This window comes from Prorops nasuta, unplaced genomic scaffold (assembly GCF_024137725.1).
Source record: "Prorops nasuta isolate Cenicafe-Biocafe unplaced genomic scaffold, Cenicafe_Pnas_1.2 PNAS00004, whole genome shotgun sequence".
Classification (NCBI taxonomy): domain Eukaryota; kingdom Metazoa; phylum Arthropoda; class Insecta; order Hymenoptera; family Bethylidae; genus Prorops; species Prorops nasuta.
The window spans coordinates 2,581,985-2,604,403 of NW_027116801.1; the positions used below are offsets into that span (position 1 = coordinate 2,581,985).

The following is a 22,419-nucleotide window of genomic DNA, read 5'->3' on the forward strand; positions in this document are numbered from 1 at the left end:
AGGTTTTAAGCATATTAATTATTTTAAGTACAAGATCGTAATGTCTCGCAAGCATTTTTTTTTTTTAATTACTTGTCGTCGAAACATTACTGCTTCTCTTCATAAATACGACGATTAAATACAATATTACACTCCAATTTTGAGATCATCTCTCCTTTTACAAAATAATCACTCGTTAAACAAAAGTTTACAACTTTCGAATGCACAGACATGTATAAATTTATCAAAGAGTATGGAAAAACAATGTTGCTCTTGTACTATCCCAATATTTATAATCAGTATATTTTGAATAAAATTATTTCTACAAAATAAGGCTGTTTTGTATTTTTTCAAAAAGTTATCAAATAAAAGAATGATAATCCGATTTCTATCCAAGTACTTAATAAATATTTATAGATTTGTCGACTGTAGTTTATTTTTAGAATTACAACATTTATTCATTGTACATTTTTTCGCAAACCTGCGAAACTCAAGAATTTGAATCATTCGTTTACGCGCTCAGTCATTTCAGCTTCGTTCTTTTTAACCAAATAATACAGGCCTTATTCTTATTTGATCCTTATTATGGCAAATTAATTCTAAAAATTTGGCATTGGTATGATAAATAAACGAATTTTTGGCAAATGATGGAACACGTTTGACTAATTAATTCTAATTTTAATTTGATTGATGTGCATTTCGTCATAGACCAATGATTCACGAATGCGGTAAAGATCATTTGTGAAAAAATCGGCAGTCATATGATTCTATCTTCCTTTGTTATACACCTGTATCAATCCATACAATTGTTTATTCCGGAAAAATATATAAAAAGTGTATCTTCATAAAATAAAATTATTTATGTTTTATACAGACTATAGACATTATAATATTAAGGCAAATCTCTGTCTTCTTTTCTATTCATATAAAATCTCGATTAATATACTAAGAAATACCGTTTACCTTAGCTTATATGGACGGAAAGGTTTATCAATGGTAAGTCTTGCATTAAAATCTTACTGGATAAAATTATAAAATAAACACTCAATAAAAATATAAAAATTGCTGCGAAATAAAGTTTCTCTACTAAATTAATCTGAATTGGACGGTAACTGAGCTTGATACATGCATGAAAAATCTAGGAACACTTCATAAAAACGTTATTGTATATACACAAACTTACGAATAGACATTTCATAAGCACGATATGTAAGTAAATGGAGTGCATAGTGTGCAAAAGCTTGAAAAAATCAGTTCAATTCCAGATCAGGAACATACGATTCTGTGATGGCCGTAATGGGCACTATAGTCAGAGTATCCTGTAAGCATATTGAAAACGAGTTTAAATATAAAATAATGTAAATGAATATCTTTCATGAAACGTTATGACCTGTTTATTGTACATTTGAGGAAAATAATAAGTACTTACAAGTCTCATGAGCTCTTCAAAGCTCGGCCTTTCCTGGGGATCGATTTGCCAACAGGAAAGCATAACTTCATAGAGTGGATCTGGAATATCTATGAGTTGAGGTAATCGAATACCCTGTACAATTGCTTCCTCGACTTCGCTATCCATACTGAGATTCGAATATGGTGTTCCACCCATACTTAGCATCTCCCACAGTAAAACTCCAAAGGCCCAAACAACACCTGGCTGTTGTTTCTTTTGAGTATTACTGAAACACTCAATAGCAGTCCACCGTGCATATTTAATATCTTCCAGGCCATACTTGGCAATTCCATGGCCCATCACCTTCGGAATAAAATCTGAGGTAAGTCCAATACTTCTGGCACAAAGATGATTATGTACAATTTTATGATTCGCTAGATGTTGCATGGCGGCCGCTATAGACGATGCTATGTTTAATATATTGTCAACGGGAAAAATCTCCCCAGATCTTGCGGCAAGAAGTCTGTTCTTTAAGGTTTGAGGAGGAAGCTCAAGAGCAACATAAAGCATATCTGAAGTTTCACAAGTTCCAATCAATCCAGCAATATATTTTATTGGGGGAACTTTGATACAGATGTCCAGTTCCCTCAGCATATGTCTTTTTTCTGATGGTTTCAATTGGCCATCAGCTATAGTATGTATGGCTGCTGAATAAACTTTATTATCTCTCTCTACAGTGCCTGTATGGACAGTTCCAAAACGACCTCTACGTATAACATCCTCATTGATAGATAAAGCATTTCTTGGTATACTCCACACTTTATTCTTTAATTCTTGATAGTGATTTATTCTTTCAGGTACATCTTCAGGAATATAGCCCATATTGTCTACCTCGTACAAAGGACCTTGAAGAGTAAGCTCTTGTTGCTCAGGCAATTTTCCCATACGCAATTTCTCGTGTCGACGCCGCAAATACACATAAATTAGAATCGATGCTACCAACAAAATTCCTAATAATACTATGGCTATCCATAGTACAATTGCTGTAGCACTCATAGCAGTTGTCTTTACTGCATTGTAAGGCATTCTATTAGTTAAGTCGGAATAAGAGTACTGAACTTCTCCATTAGCCTTAGAAACTACAGCTAAACCAATATGAGGAAATATAGAGCCAGTCTTTAATGGTACATTATAATATTCTCCTATCATTTTCCCATCTCCAACAACAAACTTTTCATAATTATTGAAGTCAGATGAATCAAATTCTCCTGTTATATAATAACCTAAACCTAACTCTGTAGCTTTTTCATAATTTGTATAAGAAGTCTTGCTATCTGTAGGTGGAATGGTGCCAGGTTGGACTACTATAACCTGATAAGCGCTAATAGGTCCAGCCTCACTATTTCCTTTTGTAAGCTTAACCGTAACTGTATTTTCTGTTTGACATATAATTTTAGGCATTTCTGGCTTCATTGGTGGACCTACCCCAGTCCATTCTGTTGCAGAAACTGATTCACTGATTCCTTGCAGATTAGAGGCAATAAGCGATATATTATATTTTGTTCCGGGCTGGAGTCCTTTTAATACAGTTCTATTAGAAGTACCACCCTGTATCTGACTCTCCACAGGTGGTAAAATATTGATAGCATATGTCTTAAGTACAACTGCACGAAGAGTATACGAGGTAATATTTCCATTAGGAATATCCGGAGGTTGCCATGTAATCAGGAAGCTATCCATTCCATCAGCTGTTATTTGAATCCTTCTTGGTGGACTGGGACCTGTCAAAATACTTTCATTTAACAAATAAACTTAAAGAAGTAAAATGTATATAATTTACCTTTCTGACCAGTCGAGTATATACTCATTGCAGTAGCAGCGCCACAAAAATTTGTTAAATCTGCAGTACATGGAATAGTACAATCCTTGGAAAAGCCAGTTTTGCCATATTTACTGCCACAATAGCACTGATGGCTGTTCATTAATCCAGCAAACCTGTGTTTGAAAATGAAATAATATATCTGTGTATTGTTTTACCTTAAGAAAAATTTACACTTACATGAAATAGCGTGATTGACATTCCTTTATACACTCTGCAGGAGTATTGGCATTAATCAAGGTTGATACAGGCAAAGCAGGATCATAAGAGGAACTGTCGAAACAACCTTCATAATCTTGTCCATAAACCAAAAAGCTCATACAAAGTATCAAACCAGGTAACAACATATTGAACATAATTAAGACGTGATAAAAGTAATATCTGTTAGAACTTCATCAACTACTCCTAAGAATTGTAAAATAATTTAACATTCTTTTAGTATGAATAAGTTATTTCTGAGTCAGGAGTGATGTCACGACGATACAGGTACTGATTGAGGTTATGTTAGTTTCGGATTAGGCTTTACAGTTGATTCATAAAAAGCTGGTGACAGATGAATATACCACAAGTAAGTCATAATTTGAAGGAGAATATCATTTGATTGAAAGTGAAAAGATGTTATGATAAACGTCAGCGAACTATTATAAATGATTGATGACAAGCTGCAGACGCTGCTACTGCCACTATTGTTGCTATTGCTATAATAATAGCTGGGTGCGGTCGGTGCGGTTGCCTGTGTCAGCGTTGTTTTGACCAGTGCTGCCGCAGGAATTTATACAAAACACAGCACATTTCACTGGCAAGTGGCAACCATGCTAGCAACCATAAAGCTATTCGACCAATTCGACAATCCGATTGGTTGTTCTCCACCAAGTTCTTGTCATTTGTGATTTGAAAAACTCAGATTAAAGTCTTTCTTTTCGTAAAAACTAGAAAAGAAATCGGATAAAATTAGGATATCACTACTAATAATTATAACTTAATTATTCTTCTAAACGATTAATAAAAAAAAAATAAGGAGAAAACAGTATTAAAACAAAATCACTACCTCGGCCACCTTATCAGGTTTACAAATCGATACGTAGTACATTAAAAATCTCTATAAAAAACCTGGTATTTGTACGATAATAAGGATTAATTACTGGGATCATAATAGATATAATGATAAGGGAATCGACGAAGAAATTTGATGTGAGTATAAACCGAGAGTTATAATAAAATGAGATTGCAAAAAAGCGAAGATGGAAAAGAGTGCGCTATGGATCGAAGTCGGTCAGGTAAGCGCACTTGGCGTGTCAGCTTAGAAAGTTGATTATTGCGAAATGTTTAGAGTATATGCAGGGTATAGGAAGAAAGAGAGAGAGAGAGAGAGAGAGAGAGAGAGAGAGGGGTGGACTGTGGAGGTGTGTGCGCATAGTGGTTGAAGCTGTAGGAGGAAAAGCCGTAGACCGTGTGTGGTTATCGCGTTCGTCATCGTCTTGGCACGGAGGGAGGGTTGCGCGTTGCATTGCTTCCCATGAATCGAAACTTGCATCGTAAAGACAACCAACGATAAATCCTTGCATTTTGACGCGAAGAACCGTGGCCGACCACTTATCGTGAATTAATGTCGTAAAAATTCGTTATTCCTCGGCGACTTGGCGATAATTCATGACCTGCGATGACATTCAAGGTCGTTCTGGTGGGGCTGGTACCTCAAGATTGCATCTTAACGATAGCGTGCCAGACCATCGGGGCGAAAGACCCTTTCTATCGATTTTCAAGGACAGACCTCGCTTTTCTGCAAAAACTACCAGCCCACGAATTTCCTATGACGTCACTGGCCTACTGGGATTCCCACTCGAAGCTTCCACGAAAAAAAAAAACTCCTCGACCCACTCGACTCTTTAGAATTTAATAATCTCGCGTCGCGTTCATTCCTGAGAAATGTTTACATCTTGCTCGCTTCAAGCGTGATTAACTTGTTTTTGTATCTCAACGTTCGCCAAGCTTTTATTATCCTATAATCCAGTCGATCTTTTGTATCATTTTATTAATAGCGCAGCGTGTGTTATCGTGATGAACGAAGCTCCGAATTACGTGGAAATTTCTCGCGAAAATATTAACGAAATTACGCGGTTTCTTGGATGTAGAAGTAGTTTAAGGATAATAATATGCAGGCTTTGTTCTCGAGTTACATATAGAGTTATGGAATTTAGCTTAAGCTCGTTCTTGACACCGTTTCTACAAATGTTGTTAAGGCATGGGCTACCCGGGGTCATTTGCATTCCGATAAAGCTTTGTTAAGCGAATTTACGAGACTCTTAACGTACGCAAATTATTCCCAAGAGTTTCAGTCTCGCATGTTCGCTCAAACTTTATGCTTGGAAATTTTAGGACATTTTTTTCTTCATCTCACTGTCAAACGCACTTTCGGAATAGAATTAATATAAACGGGTGAAAGAGAGAGATTTTGAATGTTTCATCGAGGCACGAATATGTAATGATTCAACCTCGCAAAAACGAACATCGGTCTAATGGAAAAGTACGAGTTTATTATCAGGTCAATAGTTAAAAGGTCAAATGATAATTTCTGCCTTATTTCTGAACAACGGTTATAAGCAAGTAATTCGATAGAAACGTGCGAGAAGGCATTTTCTGCCATGATTAATTGTCTTATGCAAATGACAGTTTGATCAACCGTCAAATTTATTATAATTAGCTTCGGCTTACCTTATCTTCGCTTTCTGAATAATTAATTAAGTTTACCCCAAATCCGACAAAATGTTAAAAAATATTAAATAATCATTGGAAGATCATCGAGATGTATTCAAACATCGCTGAATCAATCGTGGTTGTCTATCTCAAATTGAACGGAATTCCTGAAATTGCATATAGCTTCGAGCATCGCACAATACACATCGGTTTTCGGGTTAAATTTTTAATGAACGGAAATACGTTCGTTTCCTGCTTTACAGAGGTATCGGCAATTAATTCAATTATTTATAATAGCCCATACGTGCCGCGAAGCAAGGTCATTCTGAGTTTGTTTAAAAATTTATCGTCAATTCAGTATCGAAGGTTACCGATAAATGCGTCTTACCCTCTAGAATTTCATCCATCAAACGTGGATTAATTACTGCACTATTTACCCCCCCCCCCCCTTCTCTCGCGACTCCTAGCTCTAAACGTGGGTCGCTGCTGAAACTTGTGACGAAAGCAATCCGATTACAATCCTCTAAAACACAGATTTACGTATTATAGGAGAGTTAAGAAACCCTTCGAGTATTACTGAACAACGTCTGCGAGATAATTAGAGGCAAATTAATTTTTGTTACAGGCTTCGAGGAAGAATCTGGAGAAACTAGTAGTAGAGACAAAGGACGAATCAGACAAGCGATCAGAAGGGTTGAAGATTATCGAGAGAGCGAGTGTGGAGAAGTAGAACGAGCGTAAAATAAATCAGGCAGGTGATTCAGCAGCATTGAAAATAGCGACGATGTTGAAGAAAAGGGGAGGGAGGTTGAAACTGGAAACGAGTGGTATAAATCCGAGGCGAGTCAGCCTGGTGGAAGAAAGGGTTGATAAACGAAAGAAAAATGGTGGGTGGCAGGTTTGGAGTGGGAGGGAGGGTAGGAAGGTGTTTAATAGGGAAAAGAATGAAAGAGGGTGGGAAGTTTGGAAAGGGATGAAGGGAGTAGGGTGAAGAGGAAGCTAGTAGTATAGGTACGGGTGAAGCTTGGCAGGGCTAAGGAAGGGGTGCGAAAGGTCGAAGGAAAAATGGTCACTGGCTAGCGGAGGACTGAGAGTGGTGAGGAACGGAAAAAGGGGGCGGAGGAGGAGGAGGAGGGGGGGGGGGGTGGGGTAAGTAAGTAGAAGGAACGGAGGAGCTCGAGGTATATACCAGGAGGCAGGTGAGCGAGGGTCAAAGAGCGCAGGTCTCCCTGATGGCAGTTCACCAGTTGGTAAGCTACCTCGGGCAGCACCTGGGCAGGTGGCGAGGAAGCGGGGGGTCGGGGGTCCCAAGGAGGGTTGCCGCTAGGAGTCACGCGAAGAAAGAACCGCGCCAGGTTCGGGGAACCACGGATTGTTTCCGAAGCAATCAGTCAGTCGGCAGAATGAAGTGGCCACTGCGAGTCGACCTCGCGTTCCTCCAGCAGACGACGCTGCTGCTGCTCCTCCTAACGGGAATACCCTCGACCATCACCCAAAGAACCCACGCAAGACAAGGAGTCAACCGTGACGCGCCCACCGTTAGGATATCTGGACAAGGAACCGTTGCTGGAAAAGAGGTACCAACTCTTTTCACTACCTCCCTCCCCCCCCCCCCCTCTCTCTCTCCTCCTCTCTAACACGTTTCCCCAACTCCATCTCTTTCCCATTCAATCTCTTCTTCTCTCAAACTTTTTCCATATCTACAATTTTCCAGTCCCCCAACATTCTTACCAAGAAAACCACCCCTTCCTCCCCCACCATGTTTAATGCATGTTCCTCGAGAAATTCCTTTCGCTGCCAATTTTCAATCTACCTTATAATTATCGAATGAAAAAATGTTTATTGAAATTAATTTTCTCTCGTAACGATCGCAGTCACTTTTTTTTTACTTTTGCTTTTTTTTCAGAACTTAATGTATTCTCTTTATGTTCGTTTCGTTTCTTCCTTTTCTCCCCTATTTAGAATGCAAGTCGTAAATACTGCTGGGTAGACTGAGAGAGGGAAAAAAGTGGTCAAATGTGCCACATAAATAATCTTATCGGGCCTCCTAATGTACCAACGCATTTCACGTGCTTCACCACGAGACTTCGTAGTCATTTTCATTCTTCTTAAAAGTTCTCTATTGTATTCGTAGATAGTGGATAGATTTACGTGTGTGTATATATTCTCATTATTATTGTTTCATTGCACGTTCGTATTGCGTAAACTGCACGTATAATAGTTAGGATTACTTTCTACGACTGTATTTAATTTTAAATATTAATTACAGTCAAAGTAACGTGAATTATTTATACTCTCAAACACGATTTAAAACTGATTACAGCTCGTGTTACATTGACTATATACTGTTTAAAATTAAACACGATCGCAGAAAGTGATCCCTGGTCATAAAATAAGTAGTCGAATCCCCCAATTGGAGAAGACATGCTACGGAGGGTTGTAAATGTTTATACCTCCGAAATTAGAACTAGCCTGGTAGTTTTTCTGCTTACGCTCAGCGGTAGTTTACCCTCGTATGGAATGTAACAGACCAGGAAACGGTATTCCGGTTGCTATGCAATTAACCAAACGTTTTCTTCCTTGTGTTTACTAAATCTGTTTCGCTAGACAGCACTTTCCCTCTGTCAGAATTTTGATTGATTTCGACCATCACCACAGTTTTTGAACGAACAGAACTGACCTGTTCAAATTCTGTTATTATTTTATAGAAAAAATTGTGCTTACCTTTTCATTTATACAATTTGAAGTTAAATGTCAACTTATTTGTATGCAACGAACGAGTATTATTGAATCATTGTATATATTGAAGAAAGGGTGGGAGTCTATTAAGATTTTTGATAAGAACTTCATTGGACGTTAGAGGGTTGGGAAAATGACATTCGGGACAGGAAGGATACGATTCAATCGATTGGTGGTAAACCGCAAAGCGTGTGTGGTAAATCTTGGTTTGAACTGGCGAAAAAAGGTAAAGTTTGATTATTAATTTAGGTATTCGTGAGTAGAACTCAAAGGGTGGTGCAATACCTTGGCATCCCTTACGCCCAACCACCAATCAGGAAGTTGCGGTTTTCTGCACCGGTTACGGATCCTCTCCCCAGCTGGAGTGGCGTGCGAAATGCATCGCAATTTGCACCGTCATGCCAACAGGTTTCGAACCGGTTAAAATTGCACGAGAAGCTTTATATGCAATTACTACCTCAGGATCAACCTGAAATGAGAGTCAGCGAGGATTGTCTCTTCTTAAATATTTTCATACCGGACGGTAAGTTCAACTTTGCAATCTTCGATACACGCATCATAAATAAATATACATTTACACATTTGTATAACAATTAAAAATATAGCTTCTTAATTTGAGTCTAAAAATTCTAGCAGTGAGTTAAGTCACGCATCTTCAACAATTTTAATGCAGAAGAGAGTGGTTCTGGCTGACCACCAATTAATAGCGATAAACCGAACAATGCTTTGTAAATAATTGAGGATGACGATGCAAAATCAGCTGAACGCGAAGAAATGTAACTCGATAAATGCTAAGAGGTACGCTTAGAATTCTCGCGTACTTGCGTGATGCATTAAATTGAAAGAAATCGACCATTCTTTGGCGTAACGTTTGATATTGCGAAAGAACTAATACGCTGGATGGTATATGGTTGATGGTTACATCGGAAATGGCGCATATTTTTAATCGAAGGCCTTGAGCTTCCCAATTTTACTCGGATATGCCAATAAGAATTTATCGTAAATCGCTATTATCAGGAGAATTAAGTTCCATTTTATTCAAGAATTTCCCTATTTTTATTAGATGACACGCCATACGTTGCTCTAGGCTTACAATTTCTTAGCAAAAGTTCAAATTTAATGAGAAAATGAGTCCATCGCAACAGGAAGTACTTTTGTTCGAAAAAACCCGCGAGAGGCTAAAAGTATAATTACCGCATTATTCACGGCCAGCGTCAGTGACGATGCTCGACATTAGGTGCACGATAATTATATTTTAACAAGTAACTTTTGGAGCGAGAGAGAAGCAAGCACGCAATATGGCGGCAATAATTGCGACCAAGTACATTCTCGATAGTTGAACGTACGTATGCAGATAAGCTGTTTAATGACAGCGTGGCATTGTGCACAATCGCAGATATTTATCTTCCCGAAAGAATAATAGACCATACATATATATAGCGTCCAGAAGCAAAAAAAGTGTCACCTCGGCGTTATGAATCTGGAAAGCCAAGCATGACCGACATGTTCCAGCAGGTAAAAATAGCAAATATAGAAAAATCTGCGCCAAGAACATTTGATATAAAGCGTGGAGATTAGGAGGAAAGTGAAGTTGAGGCTGATAAGAGCTGAAGAAAACTTTTTATCGTTGGATCGACTGTGAAAAATCAAGCGCAGGCTGATTATGCTTGAGAAATTGATTTAAATAATATTTTGTGGGTCGATGGTGATTCGTGGAAATGGCTGAAGAGAAGAAACGTCCAGTGGAGGGGGAGAAGGGTGGTGGTTGAAGAGTATATAACACTGAGCACAATTCTGGTACGAAGGACCAGTTTAGGTAGGAGAATGTAGCGAAGAAAAAATTGGAGAGAGTAAAATATTGTGATAATTGGGAAAGAGGTAACTTGCGTAATCTTGTCGATCAGACGTTTGGCACGTGTTCGGATATCAATGTCCTAGGTTGAGTCATGCTCTGGCGAGAGGAGAAGAGGGAATGGAATGGGATGATGGGGATCTCCCAGGGAGTCGAGTCTGCGTCGCCATGTTGGTCGATACAAGTGCTGAGGCGAAAGTAACTGGTGCACGTGGTGGCACGCGATCTTTTCGAGTTGCTTCCACTGAAGAGAGAAAGGGGGGGGGGGGAGATGTCGAGATAATGACTGCTTGGTCACGAAAGCTTCTCCTCTCGATTCTCCTTCCTCTGCCAAATCCAGTCGATCGGTCTACATTGTCTTTAGCCGGTCAACCTTGGCTATAAATTCGCGATGGAAATCAGAGTCGACGCGATAACGTCGAGGGACCTTTGCTCTTGGACCAATTAGCTTTTACGTGGCTCAATGGAAATGCCCTGATCACCCTTGGATCTCGGTCAAGGTTCAAAAATAGAGGAAGTCCCTGTAGACTGCACGGAGATGCAGATAAATGCAACGACGATACGTTCATTTGCATTCGGTTCCTCATGCTGGTTAGGCTTGCCATCCCGTCCTCTTTTCCCCGCACATCATTCTCTTTCAAGCGAATTCTAAAGAAATTCAATAGGGGTATTTATAATTTTAATAAATAAATTAATAATATCATTGCTCCTGTAAAACTATTTTCAATAATAACAGTGTTTATTTCAATATATCTAATGTGTCCGGGGTTATAAATGGGAACCTTACTCATGGTCTATCCTCTTCTTAGCACCAACGTCCACTGCTTTTTCGCGTTCGTCGTTTTTCATAAATAACCTTCGACGTCAATTTCGCTGGGGAAAAGAGGCAAGAGACGTTGCGCCAAAAAGCTTTCGCAGAAACCAAATCGCGTAATATCTCTATTCGAGCACCAATCTGTAAAAAAAGGAGGTTTCAGTACAAGGATAAATGCCAAAGGACGCAGTTTTGTCCAATGTAAATGCTAAAAATTATGTATCGATGTTTCAAACCTGAACTCGATTATCCACTTGAAAAGGGATTAATGATGAATATATAAGTATTTACGTTGTTATTAACGCTCTTTCCAGGCTATCCATCTCCAGTTATCTCGACTGATCCTGAGATAGTTTTTCTTAATAGCACCGGTAAACGAAGCCATTTCATGCTTAGATTTTACCGATACAAGTAGTTCCCCTCCAAAAATTATAATACGGTATCAACGTGATTTACATACAAAAGTGTTATTGTTGAAGCATGACACAATAGTTAAACGTACAACGATGAAAATACAATTAAGCGATTTAATTTACTATCGAATAATTTCTTGGTTTACGGTATAAAATGGAGTACAATATTTATCTTTAACCAATTTCTGAATTTTTCGCAGGAAATCGGCCACCGGAAGGATGGCCAGTGATGGTCTGGTTCCACGGTGGAGATTTTAACACTGGAACTCCTGCGATCTGGGACGCCTCGGTGTTTGTCACGAAGCAAAAGGTCAGACTCCAAACGAGCACTCTTCAAAGAATCCGTGAATATTCATGAAAGGAACCCACGTTCCATCTGGATGAAGAAAACGATCGATCCTTTAATTTCTCCTGAAAAAAAAAGTAACATTAATCATCGACACTGACCATGATAGCTACCCTTTTCCGCATACCAAGGTCACGGCGTACGAATCAGCCAGTCGTCATCAATATTAACAAGAGTTCTTAAAGAGAGTACCTCTAACGCTAAATTAATAGAACATTGATAGTCGACAGGAAATCGAAAGAAATCAGACTCGATCATTCCTGGGCGATTGCTTCCTGTAGAAAATCAACCTTCGATATTGGCCGCTTTTTCCTCTCATGTATTATCGACTCTTCCCTCTTCTTCTCCCCATTAATCAGTCGAGGAAACTTAATAAAAGCAATTTTCTCAACCGAAGGGAACTTTTCGCGATATTAAAGTAAATTGAATGTCCGAAGATGAGCCCGATAAGAACCGAATATCGGAATGATACTGATAAAGCCTGTCGTGTTTATTCCTTCGACATGTTGTACATTCTTGAAAGATCAGTCGTTGCACGAGGTACGAGTTGATTTACAGGAGAATCGATCGTTCATTTTGCAGTATACATATATGTCGTGAATAATTTACTGAAAAACAAGGTAAACAATTATGTGCACACACTGATGTTGAAAACATTGCAGATTCTGGTGGTGACAGTGGCGTATCGATTGAACATTCTGGGATTTTTCACATCGGGGGATGGCGAGGCGCCAGGTAACTACGGGATGTTTGACCAAGTTGCAGCCTTGGATTGGATCCAGAAGAACATCCACCAGTTCGACGGGTCAGCTTCGAACGTGGTGATCGCGGGTCACAGCTCAGGAGCTATCAGCGTAGGATTGCACATGATGAGTCCACACAGCAGAGGGAAATTCGCAAAAGCGATTGCGCTGAGCGGGGATGCAGTTGGCTCGGTCGGTTCACCGGAAGCAGAGATGCCGGTGATCGACATTGTTGCTGACAGATTCGGATGTTATCGCAAACCGACCACTGCTTTGCTCAAGTGCCTCCGAAATGTGAACGAGACGATCCTGGTGAGAGAGTCCTCGGATATCGAAACTTGGGGACCAATCGTGGACGTTCAAACCAACAACGATACTGATCCCTTCCTGCCCGAACATCCCAAGGACACTCTCGACAACGGTAATCCCGTCATAAGCGATAATAGTAAATCTGATAGAGAAATGAGCACAACTGCTGTACAATTGACAAATCAAACTTTTTTATTGACAATTCTTGTCTCCAACATTCTAGAACACTTACACTCTTCATCTATGGAAGGATATAATTCCTTTACGAGTTTCTTGCTTCTCATTCTTATATAACTCTAATCCTATCTAGCTTGCTTCGTGCGTTAAATGGTCCCTTAACTTATGAGAAGACATTCGGCTGATTGCAGCTTAATTTTAATTCGACAATAACGAAGATTGCTAATAATTTCAGTTAACGTTAGAAAGCTACAACAGAAGCTCGAGAAACTTATACATATATTGTCTTGATTTTCATTCTTCACATCCAAAGCTTCGCATTCCATTTACAATGGTCGCGTCGAACGAAGACTCGTTAATTTTTACAGTTAACAACTAATCGTATGATTGTCGAAAACTCTCGTTGCATTTTCATCTCGTCAAAGTTGCAAATGACATTAACGAATGGATAACTTCCCAGAGAAAGAATTAGCAAAATAAACTTAACATAGAAAATATTATATAGTAGATAAAAATCTTTATTTTAACGAGAACTAGAAATTGTAAGATAGGACAGAGAATTAATACAATTGTCAAGGTCGAGGCATTAACACGTTAAATATCATTTAAGGCAACTTCAACAGTGAACCATTCCTGGCTGGCTACACGAACAACGAACAGGCACTGGCCTATATAGAAGCGATTGGTCGACAAGACACGGATGGCAAATTGTCATCGAGAAAATTCGAGTCGATGATCAGCGACGAGTCGATGAACGCTGTGAGGGTACCATTCGAGAACAGTAGCTGCGAGCTGAGACCGGAAATGGTAGCGGACGCAGTCCTCTTCTTCTACAAGCCCCATCCACCGACGAAGGACCAGAGTTTCCTGCGCGATAGGTACTTGGATTTGCAGACGGACAAGAATTACGCCGCTGGTTTGACTCTCTTAGCTGGTAAAATGTCCAAAAAGGCAACAGCTTACGTGTACAGATTTGACTATCGTCCAAGGACGCAGTCGATCACGAGAGATGTGCCTGAATGGGCTGGAGTACCCCACATGTTCGAGCTGCCATTCGTCTGGGGTCTGCCTTACACGATGAACAGTATGGTCCAGTGGAACCCGGCTGACAAGAAGATGGCCGATAATATGATGTCCATGCTGGCTGGGTTTGTGCGCGAGGGTAATCCTTCCATCGGGGGGATTAGGTGGGAGCCCTACACCGAGGAGAATCCTGGCATCCTCATCATCGGCAAGAACATCGACATGAGTGCTCCCAACACTATCGACTACAAGGCTCTTGCTTTCTGGAACGAGTATTATCCCAAAGTCCTTCAGCAGGCTGTTGAAAATTGCTGTAACATGACTGGCAACTCCGCAAGAAGACATTTCGTGGAGAAGCGACTCCTTAGCTTAGTTCTCACGATTGCGTTGGTGTGCCTTCGACGCTAGTCCACTTTGCATAGAGAGATTCTGCGAGGTCGAGGGAGAACGAGATTTTTAACGAAAGAAAGACAGAGAGAGAGAGAGAGAGAGAGAGAGGGGGGGGGGAGTAAGAGAGAAGCGGAAGGAAAAAAGAGTATGCCTGAAAAACTACTCGTGCTTTGACGTCCCGATGCAAGGATCTTCTTGGGTTGATCGCTGTTACCAAACGAGTTTAACGAATATCTTTTCTATAATTTAATAATGATATACGTATGGTGCAGTCGAAGGAACGAGGTACCTATGAAGCGTCGAGTACTCGATCTTAGCCAGGTTCTAAAGCGAATAACAATTGACAATCCTTCCCTCCTTAAAGCTTTCGCTCGTGGCGAATAACGAGAGTAAGATCAGCCTGTGGGAACAATCAACAGGATCGTGTTATGGAGAACAATAAAATTATCCTACGAGGACTTTCGATACACCTATATTTGTACAAACAAGAACGCAAGCAACGAAACAATGTAAAGTGTAATATTTCATTAACGGGAATAAAGTAGGTTACTGCAGTGGACACACTTGCAACAAAGCTGATAGTTAAGAAATGTTTTGAAAGACCTGATTATGAAGACGGAGAGATAACGAGGTATTAGGAATCTGGAGAAAATTTGGACGGTTGCAAGAGGAGGAACCAGCCTAGATGTTAACATTCAGTGATTTTTTATTATTTGCTTTAATACGGAGAGATATAGAAAAACATATATTGTTTGAGAAACAAACGATTGATAACTTATGAATATTTTGATGCTTTCATAATAATAATAATTAATTAATTAATTAATTAATAATAATAATAATAATAGCAATAATAATCATCATGTACCGTCTATGTATAATTATTATATTATATAAGAAGAGGTGCGCGGCGAGCGTTGCATGGGGGCTGGTGGCCTGCGCACGCGCACGTCCAAACGTTTCTTTTTTTCCTTTTTTTCCTCCTAAATATATATAATCATAGTTAATCATTTTTTTTCTCAATCATTTCTTTAATGCAAAACTCCTACAGTGATAACCGATGCCACGGGGTCTCGTACACTACTTTGTGCGCCATTTTGTTTGCGCGTGCACGCGAGCCACCCCGGACTAACGTATATACAATAATCCTCCGTTTTCTCGCTGTGCTTCCCTTTTGTCGGTATCTTCCTCGTAAAGTCTCTCGCGAAGCTCTTATTCGTGTGAATGTGTGTATGCTCGCAATCTCTCTCTTTCTATCTCTCTTTCTTTCTCTCTCTCCCTCTTTCTCTCTGTATATATGTGTATCTGCATATGTCGTTATCTTCCTCAGCAGCCAACTCTTGTTGATTTCCGTAATCCGCTCATATATATCTATATATATATATATGTATATCATCCTATCAGCCCCCTCCCTCCTTGTCACTAGATTTTTTATTTCGTACCCAACTGTATTTTCTATCCTCCACTGGTATATTCGGATTTTTATATAGGAGAATATATGGCAGGGGCCATAATTATCTTACAAGAGCCGACACAGCGATTTCTTCTTTTGTTTCATTTTTTTCTCTGGTGACTTTTTGTTGATTTGCCGCACCAGGTCGTAGAAGACCTGAAATTTAATTTGAAAGATACAGTTTGCTGTTCGAACATCGATACTGATTTAATTTTTAAGTAAAAAAAAATACTATATCCATGTGTATTTATTACTCACGTCGTAAACATTAATTTTGGCTTTGGCAGAGGTTTCCATAAAGGAGCAATTAAATTGCCGAGCAAGATTGACGCCCTGGTCTTTGCCCACTACCCTCTCATCTTCCAAATCACACTTGTTGCCTACCAGCACCATTGGAACATCATCTGTGTCTTTTACTCGCAAAATTTGTTCCCTCAGGTCCTGCAGGTCGTTGAACGTCGACTGTGCCGTTATCGAATACACCAACACGAATCCTTGACCATTCTTCATATAAAGATCCCTCATCGCTGTGAATTGTTCCTGTATCGACGAGAAAACGATACAAGTGATAAAAAAAACAATCAAGGAGAATTATTACCGAGTTTTCGATATTCAAAGAAGATTTCTGCTTACCGTTCCTGCCGTGTCTAGAATTTCTAACATACATTGTTGTCCGTCAACTTCCACTTGTTTCCGGTAACTATCCTCGATAGTTGGGTCGTATTTTTCCACGAAAATACCTTGTACAAACTGGACAGTGAGGGCAGATTTGCCTACACCTCCACTGCCCAATATTACTATTTTATATTCACGCATTTCTTGCCCTATCTATCTGTGCACCTTGTCACAGTCCAGGGGTCACCGAATCCGCCACGTTTTGTCCTCCTTTTCCCCTCAACTAACCGGTTCTGTAACAAACAAGAGAAAACATAACATTAGATCATCATCGAAGCTTCGGTTAAACGAACAAAAAATTCTTCCCTTCTATTTTGTTCTTCTCACATGGACTGTACCAACAATTGTTTTTGCTCGTACATTCCACGTGACTTTTTTAAAACTAAGAGCACAAGAGGAGAATGTTACGATCTTATTAGATCCAAGCAAGATAGTAATCACGTGTGCAGGGGAGCTTTGTCGATGCGTAAATAATTTATCGCCCATAATATATACACACTGAAACACGGAATAGCGTTAATTTTAGCAATTTCGCAATTAGGGTCAATCGATATCACCATGTAGATATCCGAAACAGACTGCGAAATGATTGAACGATGACTAGAATAATGGGGATGGGAATTTGTTAGAGGTTATGTGATCGAGTTGTTGGGATGGTGGAAGGGGGACTTGTAGTAAAGCCGAGAGGATTTTGAAGAAAATTCGAGATGAAAGCGAGTCGCTGATAGGTCGTTTCGCGAAGCCCTGGTGGACGAAGGAGTCACGCAGTCTGTGATTGGCGTGCGCAACATCATGGCGAGGCGTCGACGTCCAATAGGCGTCCTCGAAATTCTTTCTGCCAATCCGTCATTGATTTTAGGTTTATGAATGGGCCTTTACACGACTGTTCCTTCGCTTTCGCCTCCGAAGCTGCTTCCAGACAATCGATGCACACACCAACTCGGGCTGCTCGCCGGGTACACGCGAATCGCAACGTTTGCAAGGAGCAAATTGCAAATCCCACACAACACGCGCACCGACTACCATGAGTATAGAAATGCCCACGTGAGAATCGACCAATGCACGCGCCAAGCACAAGAGTGATTCGTGTATATTTATGTGTTATAAACATTCAGACGGAGAAACGGAAACGTGTGGAAACGAAGACGCGCACGAAACTCAAAGGTAAATGAGAATGGAACGCTGGGCTGACATGCTCAAAGTTAAATGAAGATACACTTGCGGTATTGTTCGACGAACACTGTTCTTTCCAATTTCACGGTAATTGAGTAACGAAGATATTCCGTCTCATTAATGATATTCCCAATTATGTCTCCATAAATGCACGCGTTTTCTCGAAATTTTTTGTCTCCAGCAAACACTCACGACTACCCGATATATTTGGCTATCTTCCTTTATTTATATGCTAGGGACTGAATTTTGAATTGACTCGTTTGAGCACTGAAACCGTTTTCTTATCGACCTCTGACTGCGAGATTTGAGCAGGAAATGAAGCGTTGATGATGTGGTTTCTAACATTGTGATTAAAACGTGCTTCATATGATGCTTCGTGTAAAATTTCGTACAAAAAAGTATGGTTCCGATGATAAAGCAATGCTCGTAAATTCGTCCGTAAGATAAGGAATTTTCTCTATCGTTTTTGGAATATCATAGTCCCATTCTTCCTGGGTAGAAATGAATGCTTCATGTTGTATATTTACGTATTTTATTATGTGCAATTTGTGTCCAGATCACAATCAAAAACCTCGCAAAACTGATTGTTTACTTGTGTGATCTAAGAGTTTCGATTTATTTTACAATCAATCGAGTTATATTAAAAGCTTTTTTACAAACCTCCTCGCTAGATTTTTCTATTAATAGAAATAGGAATGATGTATGACTATTGATAGTCGTTACATAAATTGCACATTATTAAAACACTTGCAACGATTGGTGCTTATTCGTTAAATGATTACAGCAAGCATTACACTGAACACTAATATATTATACTCGTCCTACTAGAATCCGTCGATAAAAGAAAACAAATGTCTACGATCACAGGATTTCTGAAGCTAACGTAGTAAATAAACACTAGCTTATTTATGTCACAGGTTGAGAAATATTACCAAATAAAATCTCTATTGTTGTGAATAACAATGATAAGAAATCGTATGTTATACGGCAGTATAATATTCGAGCGTTCTGCGAATGAGGCAGCGCCGACTTGTTTTGCAGTGATTAGTACAGGAAATTGATCAGCTAATCGATGTTTGATATCGAAGTAATTTCATAGCAGGGAATAGCAATGAAGAAATAGGGAATATCGAAGGTGACGGCTCAGAAAACCAGTTATATCGTCTAACGTGAGAAACTGAGCAAGAAAATATATCCGCAAAGTATATTATCACAGCACCATGAAATTTTCAAAGTAAATTGTTCGCTATTATAATTGTGATTCACCGCAATACTTTCCCCAATGCCAATAACACTATTTAGTTTATCAAGCTAGGCGTCATTCGGTAACAAGTCAAAGTTCAATTGAAGAAAACACGAGGAAAGTTGGGAAATATAGCCGCGATAATTTAATGGCTTCTTCACTGACTGTCGCATTGGTCACTATGTGGCGCGTCGAACGCTGTCAAAAATGGCTGCTTAGAAAGGAAAATATTAGATAAAAGAAGATAATTCGCGTACTAGAAAATTGGAATTAATAATATTAATGTATTATGATTAACAGAATTATATTTGCAATAGATTAGAAATCTTTATATATAATGTTAGCTTTATTTGTAACATTTTTTGAACGCTCGCCTTTCCAAGTCAGTTGAGTAAGTTCTGAATTGGCCACTAGTTGGCGCTGACTTTTACGTACGGCGGCCAATCGAATTGGGACTTTTGCGCGGAATGTGTAGTCGTATAAAAGAGGATAACGTAAAACTACGAGGACGTAATTTTTCTAATAGCATTAATTAACAAAGTGAGTGACGCTGTATGCATGTATCGGTTTAAAAAGGAGAGCTGGAGCACGATTCGTTCTGGGAATAAAGCAATTAGTTGATGAAACTCGCTGAAGCGCGATTTTCAAAGCTGCGAGTGCTTGGTACTTGGAATAAAAGGGGAATAAAAGAGAAATGTGAGGGAAGGATGAAGAAAAGGTAGTAGCTGTGGAGTGGGGAAAGAGAAAAATGAGGAAAGGGGATGAAAGTGACAACGTGATATCGACATATTTGCCTTTGCACGTTTATTATTTCTTTTCGTACGCATCGACAGTTTTTTGATGAGGTTGTGGGTTTCTTCTCTGAGCGGTTGAATAAAAGAAAAGAAGGCCGTTAGGGGAGAGAAGCCAAGCAGGTATGTTTAGGTCGATAATATTGGCAAATGACCCGAGACACATCACAGCTTGTTTCACATCCCGACGAGATGAAGTTTCGAGATAGTATATCGAGTATGTCACACTTGACAGAGTGTAGTATTTCGAAATTTTCAGTAAACCAGAAGCGGTAATATTTTCCGATCGATCGACGAATCAGCAATTTCGTAAGAATAAAGAGCAAGAGGTAACCATATTTTTTCACACGGTAGATATTATATATAATGAACTATATTTGGAAAAATTAGGTGAAAAACATGTTCTAACAAAGATTGATGCTATTGTTAACAAAAACTGCTCTGTACGAATTATCGACAAGCCGTGAATAATTGGTAGAAAATTCCAGTTGACCTGTGTCACCCAGCTTTTTCCATGGTTAGTTGTTTCGAAGGAAGTTTTTTTTAATCCAAGAGCAATGTATTGTTGTTCTATTGAGAATCGACAGACACGATTAATTTTGTGCACTCGCCCAGGAGGTATTAATCTTAATGTAAACATACCGCACACTGGAATTCAGATGAAAGAGCTTTTCTGTTTATTCGAACGACTTTGAAAACATTTGGTGGTTGAAACCATCGGCATTGTATCCTACAAACTTGCATTATTATCTAGAACATAGTTCGTGTAAAATATAACCACATCCATTTCTCATGCGTCTATATAATCGATTTAACACGTTTTGAAACTATTCAATGATATTCGAAAATACTGCTGTTGCTTTCAACCTTAGTCAACGCGAATTACAAGATTCCTATCGTTGTATCCGAATAATCCTATCGAAGACTAAATTCACAAATCATAATACGTCGCCTATCTCTTCCTGACCCGTATGTAAACATTCGTGAAGTTCACCCAGCTGTGAACGAAGATCTAATAAAAAAACTCATCGACAAAAACGTGAAAAATATGAGAAGGAACGCAGGACGTTTTAAAAAGTCAATCTAGCAAAAAATGATTTTAACTGAAAAATGTCGAATCTCGTGTTTCCATACTGAGAGACCTCGGGTGCAATCGAAAAGCGTGGCTTAAGTATGGCTTCCTATCCAATTACGATAGCATGCAGCGATTGTTAAAGCAAAGCCAAAAGCAGCCAGTGATAAACACGTTTTCAGTCAGAAGCGTTTAGGGCAAAATATTAAAAACAATAAACAAAATTCAATTATTTCTAAAAAAAAAAAAAAAAAGCGGCAAAAAACTTGATGAATTTTATTGTACAAACAAACATTCATATAAGAAACTTATTTGAATAAACCGCTCCTTCCACTCATTAATTTTAAAAATTCTTCTAAATTATTCTATATAAATTTTTTCTACATTGTGTAGTAAAGAAGCGTAAAAGGATAAACGTGTTACTAGGGGCGAAAAGGTAGGACAAAATTAGGTTATTAGATTGGGTTAAGGAGTAAAAGAAGAAGAAGAATAAGTGAGACGAGAAAATGATGTAAAGGATGTGGAACAGATAGCTAAATAAGGGACGGTATAAGTTGGATTCCTGAGTAAGAATGTTAAGTCAAGATCCAGGATGAGATTCCTAATAAGTCTTAGTTTTGCTTTTGTGTGGGAATTGTCGTATCCGTGTTAGACGTGATCCGCAAAGGTAAGGAGCTTCGTGTGTTGAACGCAGCATTGGCTGTGGTTGGCTGGCGCCCACTACGACGCGTATTGCTGCTGCTTGCCAGTTTGCCACTTCTCTCGGGGAATCAAGTGGGTGCATGCGCATGCGCAAGCGCAACGCCTCAGCAACAAGTTGAAGCGACCTCATAAAAGACTCCCGGTAGATCGAACACTGCCGGCTACTGCCTCTGTGTGTTCTTCTAGCCATCGCATCATCCGAGCAGCAACGAAACCTTTTATCACCACCACCAACAAACAAAAATCAAACTGTTTTCCTTGGAGACTAAACCAATCGAGAAACTATCATCTAAAATTTCTCCAATCCCAGAGATTTCCAAAGTATTCCCAGAGCTGAAGGATTTTATTGCCAAGTTAGGTAGAACGAAGCTTCTTGAAATATACACAGACAATTCTGCAACTTTCAAACGAGTCTTTTTTTTCTATGAATCGATGTATGGCTAAGCGGAATAGAGTACGTTTACATAGCAATTAAGGATAGTAATAAATGCGATTGTGGCTTAAATCGTAAACACACCCAGGCTGGAATTCCAACTCAACGGGTTCATAGAATCCTAAAGCT

General features: G+C 39.3%; 3 protein-coding genes across 4 annotated transcripts in view; 1 reads left to right on the plus strand and 2 right to left on the minus strand.

The window, feature by feature from the left end:
- Positions 1 to 1,170: 1,170 nt before the first annotated feature.
- On the minus strand, positions 1,171 to 3,955 carry Wsck (tyrosine-protein kinase Wsck). The gene is made up of 4 exons (XM_066725983.1): positions 3,429 to 3,955; positions 3,210 to 3,364; positions 1,409 to 3,150; positions 1,171 to 1,298 (listed from the first exon to the last, which is right to left on the minus strand). The coding sequence occupies exons 1-4, from the start codon at positions 3,602 to 3,604 to the stop codon at positions 1,230 to 1,232; spliced, it is 2,142 nt and encodes a 713-aa protein (XP_066582080.1). The 5' UTR covers positions 3,605 to 3,955; the 3' UTR covers positions 1,171 to 1,229.
- A 3,291-nt stretch (positions 3,956 to 7,246) lies between these two features.
- On the plus strand, positions 7,247 to 15,620 carry LOC136772461 (fatty acyl-CoA hydrolase precursor, medium chain-like). The gene is made up of 5 exons (XM_066725473.1): positions 7,247 to 7,519; positions 8,931 to 9,204; positions 11,961 to 12,070; positions 12,769 to 13,270; positions 13,946 to 15,620. The coding sequence occupies exons 1-5, from the start codon at positions 7,346 to 7,348 to the stop codon at positions 14,764 to 14,766; spliced, it is 1,881 nt and encodes a 626-aa protein (XP_066581570.1). The 5' UTR covers positions 7,247 to 7,345; the 3' UTR covers positions 14,767 to 15,620.
- Rap1 (RAS oncogene family member Rap1) overlaps positions 15,437 to 22,419 on the minus strand; it is a 30,211-nt gene continuing 23,228 nt past the window's right edge. Inside the window, exons 1-4 of one of the 2 annotated variants that reach the window (XM_066725475.1) lie at positions 18,710 to 18,863; positions 16,835 to 17,109; positions 16,460 to 16,741; positions 15,437 to 16,357 (exon numbers count right to left, since the gene is read on the minus strand). In XM_066725475.1, the coding sequence (XP_066581572.1) occupies positions 16,268 to 16,357; positions 16,460 to 16,741; positions 16,835 to 17,017 (555 nt within the window). In that variant the 5' untranslated portion in view covers positions 17,018 to 17,109; positions 18,710 to 18,863 and the 3' untranslated portion in view covers positions 15,437 to 16,267. Of the gene's footprint in view, positions 16,358 to 16,459; positions 16,742 to 16,834; positions 17,110 to 18,709; positions 18,864 to 22,419 lie in introns of those variants that run through there. The other variant, XM_066725474.1, reaches the window with a different exon arrangement.